General features: G+C 41.1%; 1 protein-coding gene across 2 annotated transcripts in view; it reads left to right on the top strand.

Annotated features, from left to right (window-relative positions):
• The first annotated feature begins 4,223 nt into the window (after positions 1 to 4,223).
• cbl (Cbl proto-oncogene) overlaps positions 4,224 to 13,028 on the top strand; it is a 29,341-nt gene continuing 20,536 nt past the window's right edge. Inside the window, exons 1-2 of one of the 2 annotated variants that reach the window (XM_086124900.1) lie at positions 4,224 to 5,202; positions 12,286 to 12,533. In XM_086124900.1, coding sequence (XP_085981026.1) covers positions 5,053 to 5,202; positions 12,286 to 12,533 — 398 coding nt within the window. In that variant the 5' untranslated portion in view covers positions 4,224 to 5,052. The remainder of the gene's footprint in view (positions 5,203 to 12,285; positions 12,534 to 13,028) is intronic. The other variant, XM_086124899.1, reaches the window with a different exon arrangement.

The following is a 13,028-nucleotide window of genomic DNA, read 5'->3' as shown; positions in this document are numbered from 1 at the left end:
TATGGTAGCAGTGAACTGAACTCAACTTACATTGACCAAACTGTGAAAAATAAAAAATAAAAATTTAATGTATGAATAAAAAGAGAGCATTAAAGTTGTTGAATGCCGCTCCAATTTGAACTGCACTCTCAAACTAAATATAAAGAAGTTCACATCTTAAAATCAACCACATAACTTTTGGTTCGGGAATTGAATTGAATTGAATTTAATACAACTTTATTGTCAAATGTGCTGTTCGTATGTGTAACATACAGCCCAGATGAAATTTCTTCCCTCTCAACATAAAACAAGAAAATCCATCTGCTTCCTTCATGCCAACACTCCAAGAAAACGTCATGATTAGCCAAACAAGAAGAATCAGTAGTTGTGTGTTATAACCCTTTACAATGGATATCTGACCCTTTGAACGGTGCATTAGCGCATGGACACAGACAGTCTCACAATACTCTGGCACATGTTATTTATCCCCTACAGAAAATGATTAATTACCGGTACTCGTCTATTGAGTAGCGTAATAGTACTGGAGTTGTGAAAGTCTTAAGTTTTTGCCTTCATCATAATCATAATCATCTTTTTTGGCCAAGTATGTAGAACGCACAAGGAATTTGTCTCCAGTATAACATGCTGCATTAGTATCATCATAAACAAGGACATGACAAATAAGTATTTGACATGACAGTATTATGTTGCCCCTAGTGGCCAAGTTGCGAACAGCAAAAAGAGTTGCAATGAATCATTCCATGATGCGCAAACTGTTTAATTATGTACATTCTATTTAGTTGACAGTATGTTTCCAAAAGTACGTTATTATTGAGTGCTGTTTTCCTTATTTAAAAAAGGCATTACAAAATGTGTGCTTGAGGTCGCTGGAACACATTAATGGCATTCCCGTTCATTTTAATGGAGAAAGATCATTTGCGATACAAATGTTTTGAGTTATGAGTGTGGTCATCGAACAAATTACATTTGTATCTCAAGGTACCTCTTTACAATATAAAATGCAACATTTTTCTATGTTACCCTTGTTGGCCCGTTTTTTAAAAGTCATTTTGTGGACAACACAGCATCCTTGTGTCAAACTGCTCAATAACTTTGTCATTGTCCAGCCCGAGCAATGACTTTTGTTTGATCGGTTGCTTGTTTGTTTGCTTTTTTTAGCAGCTGAATACAAGAGCAATTTCTCTTTACACCTCACCATAAACTTCAGCTGTGCTAAAGACATCCAAGATGCATGGCGGTATAACTCATATCACAGGTGATCGCACACTCGTTATTTTTCCCCCCTCAAGGGGTGGGAGAGGTGCCAATGTGAAGTGTGGTGTTGAGTCAAGCAGACAACACACTTGGTTGGTTAATTGGGGCATGTTGTCTCGAGAGGTTTGAGCAAATAAAATGTGTTACTTAAACAAACAAAACAAGGTTTATACCTGGACTAATTTCCAGCAGCATGAGTTTTAATTCTGCGAAAATTCAGAAAACCCAAACTCAATCAAGTACCATGTCTGAACAGAAATGTGGCCAAGTCTAACAATCTGTGCTGACAACCACAATTCTACCACACAAAAAAAAAATCTCTATTTTATAAAAGTGTTACTACTGGGGCATATTATTTCTTTCATATTCACGAGCAACTTGCAAGCAAAAATCAAATGATAGCAACTGTCTGCCATACGGGAGATGGTGAGGATTTATACGGCTATTTCACTTTCTCCAACTTTCCAAAACATGCATGATAGGTTCATTTAATACTCTAAATTTTCCATGTGTGTGGTTGCTTGTCTAGAGTGTTCACCCTGTAATTGACTGGCAACCAGTCCAGGGTGTGCCCAACATGTCGACTGGGAGAGGCTCAGGACCCAAGTGTGTAATGGGGTTTTCTTTGACACTGGTGGAAATGAAGTGCTTCTATGTTGGGGTCACAGAAGCTTTTTCCAAGTATCGTATCCTTAAAAAAAAGACAATAAAATAAAAGAAGGAAAACAACCAAAATCGAGTGAGATAGGCTGACAGTAAACAAGTTAAGCAGTACAGAAAATGGGTGGAAACACACACTTTGCATTCCTCTTCCGGATATCATTTACCCACTAGGACGTGAATCATCGAGTTTTTATGTTGTGTTCTCTTTGCTATTTACATGGGGGGGGGGGGGGGCACAGCCAGTTTCCAATAGGTGCCAAACAGGAGCAGGCAACTTGAGCAAAATGTGGAACCAGGAAGTTGGCGCAAATGGTAAGTATGTGTATGGAGTTGCTTACAGCTGTTGAACCAAGGTAGCAATAGAATGTAGCAAAAAAAAAAAAAACCCTGGCCACCTGATTGACAGGTGATCATTCACCTTTTTTTTTTTAAATTTTCAGAGAAGGAGATGTTATAAACATATAAATATTGCATGTTAAATTCATGTTTATCAGCATTTGGATTCATATGTGTTTTTCCAATGCAATTCAATTGGGCGTCAAGGATGTGGATTTTTGCTATGACGGGGGTTGTTTGAAAATATATGTTGCTCCATCTTCCAATGGAGTCAGTGATCGAGTATTGTTTTCTTCAAAATCGCTGCTCGGCCCCAAAAATCCTTATCGTGTAAAGCCTACTAATTACTGGACTTCCAGTCTCAGGAACATAAATCCCCTTGCAGTATTGGTCCAACACACACACAAACTTGTTGGGCTGTGAAGAAAATGAAGCAGGGTTATCCCAGCTGAGAGGAACTCAAAACAGCTTTTATCAAAACTAGCAGAGGTTTTAATCTTTTTGACGCTGACCAGCAAGTGCAAGGACACTCATGCCAGTAGCTGTCAGTGTCAACTGAGGTGGCTGCAATAGACCTGAAGTGGAAAGTGGCATTCATGACACTTTTCATCACAAAGATGTGAGTATTAAAGGAGTCAAAATAATAAACAGTGTTCTTATTAGTTACAGTAAAAGGGTTGAGATTTATTCGCTAGAGACGAATCACTAAGAGAGGTTGAAGGACTTTAACTAGCTCAGGAAATAGTCATATTTTTTCAAATTCACACATTTTAGTTGCTGAAATACATAAATATTAAAAGTCTTTGCAATACACAGAAGATGGGCCCGTGACTGGGTTTGCCAGATAATAAATCAGTGATTGACAGTTTGCTTGAAGACAAGAGAATCTAAAATGGAACAATGACCTTCTCTGGAGAGACATTGTCATTCCTTTCATTGGTGTTTTAATTCCATTTTTAAATGTGTCCTGTCAATGGTGTGCTCTTTATGCTGATTTGCCCGGTCGTGCTGTATGCACTTTTTATTTAATTCAGTGATTCTTCTGCGCACTACTAGTGATACCAATACCACACTGAGAATCACTGATGGACTCAAATCAACTCAACTGTATTTATAGAGTACTTTCAAACAGCCATCGCTGCACACAAAGTGCTGTACATGGAGCAACTAACATATACATCAGTAAAGCAACAAATCTTGGGCAAGTGTGCGTTATTTAGCGTCGAGTTAGGCCAATTTCCAGGAACAATACGATGGTGACATCTAGTGGCCATTAAGAAACATTACATCTGAATTGTTTTAACAATCGGGAAACAAAATACGACCGAAATTGGTTTCCTTTACTTCCAGCTTGTTTAGCCTTTACATGGAAGACCTGCTGCTGCATCTCCTTCGACCCTACTGCAGCAGCAGACAAAGAGATGTTTGTCACATCTGTTGAAATGTCCGTGCGATGCCTAAACTTGGTGCCAGCAAAGATGGGAAAAAAATTTTGTTGCTCTAGTTTTGTCGACTGGTCTGACAAAAGAAAACAAAAAAATTAAGTAGCAACTTGTGTCTTGAAAAACTCGTAAGGCAAAGCACTCGTATTTCATGGCACCAATGTTTGAGTGATTTGAGTTATGCGCGTGCTAACAGACCGAAAAGTGAAAGCACCACCAAAAATATATCAATGGTAAGTCATTTCTCTCTGAATCTTTTTTGATACTTAAGAGTTTAACTGCCTGCCGGCCGCTGTTCTCTCTGCATCGGTTGCCATGGGGACACATATGCATAATTGCAACTGATTGACTTCTTTGATGACCAATCAGTGTCTGTCATGGCAGTATGAGCCCACCCATTACCATTGTCGTGACTCACACACCCACTTTACTGTGGTTTTAGCGAGATCAGTCGAAAGTGTCCCCGCCCGGTTGTCAGGAGTGAGCAGGACGCTCCACGCGAGAATTCAAAGATTTATTTACCCCCCCATTCCTCCCAAAAGATTCAGTTTACAGATAGGCGCGCGCTCCCGACCACATGCAGGCAGTGCGAACGAGCACAGCTAAGGCGTGGAGTTTGGGATTTTGAGGAGGAGGGGGCGAACGGAAAGAGAGGAACGGGAAAGGAAAGGGTCGCGCATATACACGTCACAGCTAAGGGGAAATAGTAAAGAAACGGCATTGGGTGATGTTGAATTTCCACCGTAATTTAGTTAGTCTTGTTCCCGCGTGTGTGTCTGAGCGTCAAGCAGTCCACGGCGCCACTTCCTCTCCGGAGCCGTCGGTGAGCGGTCTCCGCCAGGCGCCAGCCTCGCTTGCACAGGGCTGTTACCCAAACGCCCCATATCACCTTTGAGCCGCACTTAAAGGGCATCAACTGGCGCTGACAACACGGAACTGAAAGCTCATCAGGAGAGAGGACACGCTATTAATCGAGTAGAACCGGAGAAGTGGTATCATTGGCCAACGAGCCCGCTGTGCTGCGCCTGTGCCCGCACGCGAAGGCAAGGAGCACCGCCGCTTGCCGTAGCATAGCACGCCTTACGCTCGCCGTTGGGGGTGGGAGTTTGTGTTAGTCTTTTATTCCACAAACTGGCCGGTTTACTGATGGAAGCCTTTACTCGATAGGCACTTTCCCTTCCTCTAACCCGTTTTGGGTTAGAGGAAATCTACGGATTTGACACTCGGGCTCTGTCCTCGCCAAGGGGGGTGCTGGCTGGATCACCACCTCTCACCCTCCCCGACGCTTGCCGCGCCTCACCTGTCTGCGGCTCTGGCAACGAGACCCCCCCACCCCCAGCCGCCACCGAGCCCCAACATGGCAGGCAACCTAAAGAAAGGCGGGGGGCTCATCGGAATGATGAAGGATGCTTTCCAGCCACACCACCACCACCACCTTCATTCGCACCACCAGCCCGGGGCCGTCGACAAAAAGACAGTGGAAAAGTGCTGGAAACTGATGGATAAGGTTGGTCAAGACCGACTTTCATGAAGAGCAAACGCTAAGCTAACTGCAGCTCACTTAACGATAAGAGCTAATGTTCGTGTGCTGCTAACGATGCTAACGTGAAGCTAATCAGCTGGATGGCGACATGGCTAGCTCGTGCTAGCGAAATTGCTAATTTGTTTTTAAATGACGTTCCAAGGCTTCGCCGTCTCGTTATTATTCGCTCGTTTAGAAGACGACACTTCGAATGACTGCTTATCGAACAACGTCAGCATCGTTTGTTAGATTGCATTATAAATGATTGTTTATGCATAGTTTTTTACCAACACTGCATATTTCACACCATACACAGTCTTGACGATTCCTTTGTTTTTGCTGCAACATTTACACACCATTATTTTCAATTGAAATTAATAGAAAGCCTAGGACTTGATTTTGCATTTACTTTTTGAAATAATGTAGGAAATATAGCGCGCAGGTTTGAGGAGCTTTCTCTGGAATCTCTTTATCAAAGCACAAAACGAAAAATGTTCATGGGCCAACTTTGTACTGTCACGGGGAGACTCATTTGTGAGGGATGGGGGTTTGGGGGGAATTCATGCATTTTGACCTCTAGTTTCCTGTGAGCTTCACATTGCAAATATTAGCGTGAATAGGAAGACAAGACACCCTTTTGTGTCTCTTCCTCTTCGAGTGAACCAGTGCAGTGAGACGTCCTTTGTTAAGAGGAAAATCATTATCATATGCTTTATGGTCATTCGTTTTGGTTACCCTAACTTTTTAAGAATTTAAGATAATGTAACAGGCAAATTAGTTTTCAAATGACTTCATAGCCCAAACAAAGCGAAACACTGAGACTTGCAGAGTAACATGAATATTTGTCAACTGTGGGCTTGTGAAGCCCACTCTTGTGATTAAGGGTTATATAAATAAATTTTACCTGACTTGTATTTCCTTCAAATTGTGATAGCAGTGAAACAGCAGTGGTCCCTCAATTGAAAGTGATCGTTGAACCTTTTGTCAATTTGTTTTTTGCTTTGGCTTGCGTGCAGAATTTTGAGAAGTGGATTGATTGATTGGTAGATAGTGAATAATTTTCCTAAAAAAGACCGCAAGTGCATGATTTAATCTGTTTACTGCCACACCCGATTTTACTGGGAAACTGAAGAAAACTGAGAATTGCATATTATATACTAAGAACCACATTTAGTCTAACCTCTTTTCAACATACCCCATTTATGTTTTCACCACTACATTTCAAAGTCTCAATTTCACGTAGTTAATTTTCCATTTGCTGAATTTGCTTGCAACACACACCTTAATAACGTAAACTTCATTATAACGACCAGATTTTTCCCACAAAGTAGTGATAATGGCTTCGTTACAATGAACCGTAAGAAGCTAACTGCCACCGCACACTTGCTGATGAACAAAATGTACAGCGTGTGCTTCCCCTCCGTCACTGATCGATTCGTACGGTGTTGTACTTCCGAAGGCACATGGTGTGAAAACATGTCTGGTAAACGGAAGCAAATCTCACTCTCTGTGAAGGCTGAAACTGTCTCTCACTTTCGAAAGGGAGTCTCCCAGACGAAGCTGAGCAGAGACTATGAATTGGCAAAGTAAACAATTTCGACAATCACGCGCAATGGCAACAAAATCATGGCAGACTTCGAGGCCCACAAATTGAAAGAAGATGGTCAACGGATTTGGGGCGCAAGGTTGATTGGTTTGTTGCTTTTGTAAACTGAGGACATTTGGGTCTCAGATCAAAAGATGAAAAGGAAACACAACTTCAAAAGTCCATCTTTTATTTCATGGTGTTTACGTCTTCATGTGTTAAACAACTCACACCTTTTGTTTGAAGCCACCGACTTTTCAAGTGAGCAAAAGTATTGCAACAGACATTATTAAGTGTATTTATATATATATTTAATATTTATATACTCTATATTTAATATTTGATGGCATAACCCTTATTTGCATGGACTGCATCAAACCTACCCATTGACTGTTGCATTCTTCATTAGAAATGCTTTTCCAGGCCTTAACTGCATCCTCCTTCATTTCTTGTTTGTTTTTGGTGTGTCGTACTTCATATGTGCTCTTCAATGCATGCTCTGTTGGGTTATGGTCTGATGATTAGCTTGGCCAGTCTAAGACCCTGCACTTTTTCCTTGCACTTCTCCCGATGAAGTCCTTTGTTGTGTTGGCAGTGTGTTTTGGGTCAATGTCTTGTTGTGTGATGGAGCTTCTCATTAGGTGGGATGCTTTTTTGCTGTTATTTGCCAGATAAAATAGTTTTGTAGACTTCAGAATTAATTCTGCTGCCACTATCCTGAGTTATATCATCATTAAAGACGAACGAGTGAGCCCATTCTCGAAGCAGCCATGCAGGCCCAAGCCATGACATCACCTCCACCACACTCACAGATGAGCTTGTGTGTTTTAGATCATAAGCGGAGTCTTTATTTCACCAGATTTTGGACTTGCCATCGTTTTGGTAGAGGTTAATCTTGGTCTCATCAGTCCATAAAATTTGGATCCAAAACCTTTGTGGCTCATCTCTGTGTTTCTTTTCAAAATCCAATCCGGCCTTCAGATTTATTTTTTTATTTTTTATTTTATTTTTTGCTGATGAGTGGCTTGCATCTTGTGGTGGAGAATGAATATTTCTTATCCCAAAGTCTTATTCGAACAGTAGATTGTGATAACTTCACCCCTGCCCCGTGACTTGATGTCACTTAGTGTTGTCTTTTAGTGTTCCTTCACAGCTGTCACATTTCCGCCATCAACTGCTGTTGTTGCCCTCGGCCGACCAGTTCTATATCTGTTACTTAGTACACCAGCAGTTTCTCTCTTTTTCAGGACATTCCAAGTTGTTGTATTTATGCCATGCCTAATTTTTGCGCGGCAGCTCTGATGAATTTTTCCCTCTTCTCTCAGCTTCAAAATGGTTTGCTTTTCTCTCATAGATGGCTCTCTGGTCTGTGGAATGCACTGTATGACACTTTCCACTTTCCCTGGTGGGCAAGGCATGCACACGAGAAGGAGCTACACGATCAATTTTGGGTCAACCACCCCGTGGTGTAACTTGCCATCACAAGTTCACTTAATGCCCCTTTTCCACTGCATGGTACCTACTCAGCTTGTCAAGGATTCCCACGTTTATTGGTGCTTTTCCAGTAGTAAAACCAGGTACCTGCTGAATGCAAACGTATAGACCACCTTGTAACTTCCAACGTGATTAGTCAATTGTACAGGGTTGCCTCTTTTAGTAGGAATGGAGGGTTTATTGATTGGGGTTAATCAGGGCTGTGTAAACTGTTCTGTCTGAAGAACACCACTTTTCACTCTGCTAAACAGATGGTATGTTTTCCAGGAACTGTCTGAATGTTGCAGGAACACGGACGCATGTTCTTGCTTGTTTACAGCTGAGGCATAAAAAAGTGCAGCGTGGTCCTCATGTCTTCCTCAGCTTGAATTAGCAGTCTTTAATTTGACCCAACCCTAACCCTCCACTGTTCTTCAGAAATATGGTTATGGAAATTTGAATGGCCAATGTGGAGAGCTCTGAAGATAGTTGTGCTAAGATAATTGTTCGTCATTGAGTTGTTATTAATAGTACCTTGTGTGTACTTATATACAATATAAGAGCAGTCGTCTCCAACCGTTTTTTGTCGTTGTTTTTTTTTTCCTTCATTTTTTGGAGGAGGGGTGTGGGGGGGAATTGCAAACATTTTAAAGCTCGGCAATGAATGAGGTACAGTTTCCTAGGTGACTCCTTACTCCATGACAAGTACCTTATCCAGCTGTAATGACGAAAAAAAAAAGTTGTCTACGGAAAAAAATCGCCATATGATAGATCATATTTTAGTATAATCAATTACAAACATGTCAGCAGTGGTGAAAAAAATAAAAGAAATAAAAATAGGCAAGAGGAGTCATTCTATCACCCTTTCTCCAACATCTTTTGAAATCTTTGAAAGCACTAACTCCTGAACGGGGACTTTTTGTGGATGGATCAGAATTTCCAATAAAATTGCACATTTGCCTTCACATGGTTTTTGGGAAAGTTCCTTCGACTGAAATGTGACTCTTGTCTATCATAAATGACACCATTGAGGTCCATCGTGACCTCATTCTAGTTGTTGGGTGGAATGGTGCTCTCTGAGAACACTCTAACCACACTAATATTGAACCCTCTTTTTATGGACGACTTGGCTCCAAAATGCTTGTTCCCTGATTCTTGAAAAGCAATGATCGAGATGTGCGCCCAATCAGTTTCTAGTGATCAGATGATGTTTGAGTCATCCGTAATAAAGTAAGCCTTGTCCTCATTAGAAATCATTTATTGAATGTACAGTCACCCTTTTGTCATGGAGACTTGATAACTAATGGTGAGTTTGAATATGAATGTTATACTGTAGTCCTGCGTACTAAGAAAACGAAATTGCCACAACGAACATTTTTCAACATGGAAAACAAACCCTGGGACAGTTTGCCAAAATGGGGAACGGAGAAGCTTTCTACTACCAAATTTCTGTGGAAGGAGTACTTTAATCGGGGTCTTATTGTTACGATGTATACATGGTATTGCAGTGTTTACTACAAACCTTTGTTCATCAAAATAGTGCCACATCGAACTCGTAATTATTCTGCATTATGTCTTCAGTTAGAAGTGCTATCAAGCACGTACTGCCTGTTCGATTTTTTTTCGAAGTGAGTCGCGCCTGAATCACTTCCTCTGCTGATTGCTGCCAGTTGGTGAAATCCATTCACAGCTCCATTGCTTCATGGCATAGTGACAACTAGGGATTTATATTTGACATTTTTCTAATGGCCATATTACGCCTGTTCTGATGCCAGTGTTGTAATGAATAGAATAACATTGCCTGAAAGATATTGGCATAGCCAATGTCATCATGTATTTGGTGTGTCAAAAAAAGCTATAGGATTGGTGTCACAGAAGATCCATTTCAAATCCAAAGTAGCCACTTTCTTAGCCTTCTGTGCTACGCCTTCATACACTCCTGGAAGAATGTTTTTGCACTTCTCCGCAGCACCGTCGTTATGGCTATCGTAAATGTCATCATCTATTTCTGCCAAGAGGGTCCTCTCGATGACCGTTTTGATCTTGGAAAAGAGGTAAATAAATAAATTCCCACGGAGCCAGCTCGGGTGAGCAGGGAGCACCGCAATGTTCTTTTTGACTCGGATTTGCCAGATGCTCAATAAATTGTGATTAGGCTAGTTTATGTTTGAAATATATAATTGTATTTATTTATTTTTTTGTGTGTGGCTCACATTAAAACCCTGGGGAACCCACGGGGTCAAATTTGGCCCCTATAAATTCTGCTACTCAGATGCTACCCTTAAATCCCAAAGGGTCAAATTTGGCCCGAATCCTAAATTAGGATTAAAGCATGAAATATTTGGGAAAACGTATATTTTGGTGTTCAGTGAACATACAGCAGGAATTTAATATATAATTTATCATTTTCCAAAGAAGAAAAAGGTTCTTGGGTTCTCCAGGGTTAAGGCAGGGTACCATTCTCATTTCTGACTACTTGCACGCACATGTCGCGCCACCCACACACTCAAACACTTTCTGTGAATATTTGAAATGCATTTTGTTGTTGCAGAATGTTTTCTTGAAACATATATCATCCAAAAATACTCATAAAATAAAAATGAAGCAACCATGTTTAATAATAATTTACGGTTGGGCAGTTAATAATATTTTAATTGCGATTTCAATTTTGGCTTCCAGTTCACGGTGTAAGTCTGGTGGGATAGACTCCAGAAAAGTTCGAGGCTGAATGCTGGCCACAGTTATGTAAAGATGGCCACCTGCAAGTTTTATATTTGGATAAACCGTGATCCGGCACTCAATTTAGCATTTTTCATTGCTTTAACACACAGTATCCACATAGTCTACAGAATTCTTCAAAATATTTAGTAACTTGATCATGCCTCTCTCTGTAGTGATGCCACAAGTGCATAAATGGTTCATTAAAATAGCTTTTACAATCAAAAATGAACTGAGTTCATTCACATTGGAGTTTCACGTTTACAATGAATTATTTTGTTTGCTTTTTGAGTCATGTCCTGATCCTAATGTCAGAGTGGTGCTAAATGTGTCACACTTCCTCTATATCAGACCTTGATGTGATTGTTTTTCGATGGTCAGCAGTTTGTCCTCACACAACTACGATGGGTTGATGAAATAACCTACAGTAGTTGCATCATAGCAATCTGTCCATCTGCAGTTTGAGGGAAAAAATCTTCCATTCTGTCTGCTTTGTAGCCCTTTTTTTTTTCATTTTGGATAGTCAACAGTGACTCACATTGCAGAAGTAAAGTGGGATCGGCAAAACAAAAGGTTGATTAGTTAGGATGACCCAAGTATCTGCAGTTGGGTGATCATATTTGACCACGATGTTTAGTTGATTGACTATGGACGACACACAAACCACCAGATGAAACATTATCTCTCTGTTTACCAATTACTGGTTTGGTTTGTGTAATGTCAATGATTGTTTGTTAGGTTCCAGAAGTGAATGATTACATTTTGAAACCCTGGTTGGTAATCCAAACAGTTACGGTTTATGTATTGTATAGTCTAACGAGGCTGCATGCAACTCATGATAAATGGCAACAATTGGATTCAGAGAGCTTGTTAATTGTGCCATGCATGAAAGCAGGTTTTCTATTGGCCACTTCCGGAGACTTATTGTTTGGTCATGAGAGGAAGCACTGTGCAACTGTGATAAATTGCGTTGCAGCTATAAGGGACGCACTCATTGATATTCACCATGCTAGAGTTGCCCTTATTATAAGCGCTCCAAGCTGATATGGGCTGTTGTAGTCTGTTCCATTCTCAATGTCCTCTGTTGTGACACACACTGAATACTCTGCACATACACGTGTTCTTGGTATGAAAACAACCTATGTTATATAACTTTCTCGAACGGATATAAATAAAGCCTTGAAGCAAAATGTAGCATGAAATTTCTCTGATGGCTTGATTATTATTTTCTTCTGTTCCTCTGTTCTTTTATCTTAACACATCTTTCTACCATATTCTCTCCACTTTTGCAGGTGGTGCGCCTGTGCCAAAATCCCAAATTGGCCCTGAAGAACAGCCCCCCTTACATCCTGGACCTGTTGCCAGATACATACCAGCACCTGCGCACGGTTTTGTCACGCTACGAGGGCAAAATGGAAACCCTGGGGGAAAATGAGTATTTTCGAGTCTTCATGGAGAACTTGACCAAGAAGACCAAGCAAACCATCAGTTTGTTCAAGGAGGGCAAGGAGCGCATGTATGAGGAGAACTCGCAACCCAGGTGAGGGTATGCTGTCAAGTCCCTTCGATTTCCGACTTTTCCGAATCTGAGGTGTGAAGCCTTTATGGTACAACAGTTGGAACGAATAATTGTGACGAGGCTGGCACAGAGAGCGAGAGTGACTTGTAGCCCTCAGGGTGCTTTCAGGCTGCAACAAAGTGAGTTGAGTGTTGTTGTGTTTGGAGGAAGTCGGCATCTGTGGTCAGGCTCTGAACTGTCTGTCATTAACAGATGCTGCCACTTTTTGTGCCTCCCAGTCTCTACCATCTACTGTACACAACTAGCACATTATAGTGTAAAGCTTGGTGCTTTTGCGTGCCTGGCGTGGTCTTGTGTGCAGTGATGTGTCTAAGTGCAATTAGAACAGAATGAGCCCAATTCTCACAAAAGGCCACTAAAAGACTCTGAAGAGTTAGAATCAGCTCAAAGTCGCTGCAGTATTAATTAGGAATTTCCCCGAGGTGTAGACCATTCACTCGAGTCCCTCATTGTCTT

The sequence above is a fragment of the Hippocampus guttulatus genome, chromosome 12 (assembly GCF_054856545.1).
Source record: "Hippocampus guttulatus isolate MCC_2025c chromosome 12, RoL_Hgut_1.0, whole genome shotgun sequence".
Lineage (NCBI taxonomy): Eukaryota > Metazoa > Chordata > Actinopteri > Syngnathiformes > Syngnathidae > Hippocampus > Hippocampus guttulatus.
The sequence above is the reverse complement of the archived record's forward strand: the minus strand, read 5'-3'. Positions and strand labels throughout refer to the sequence as shown.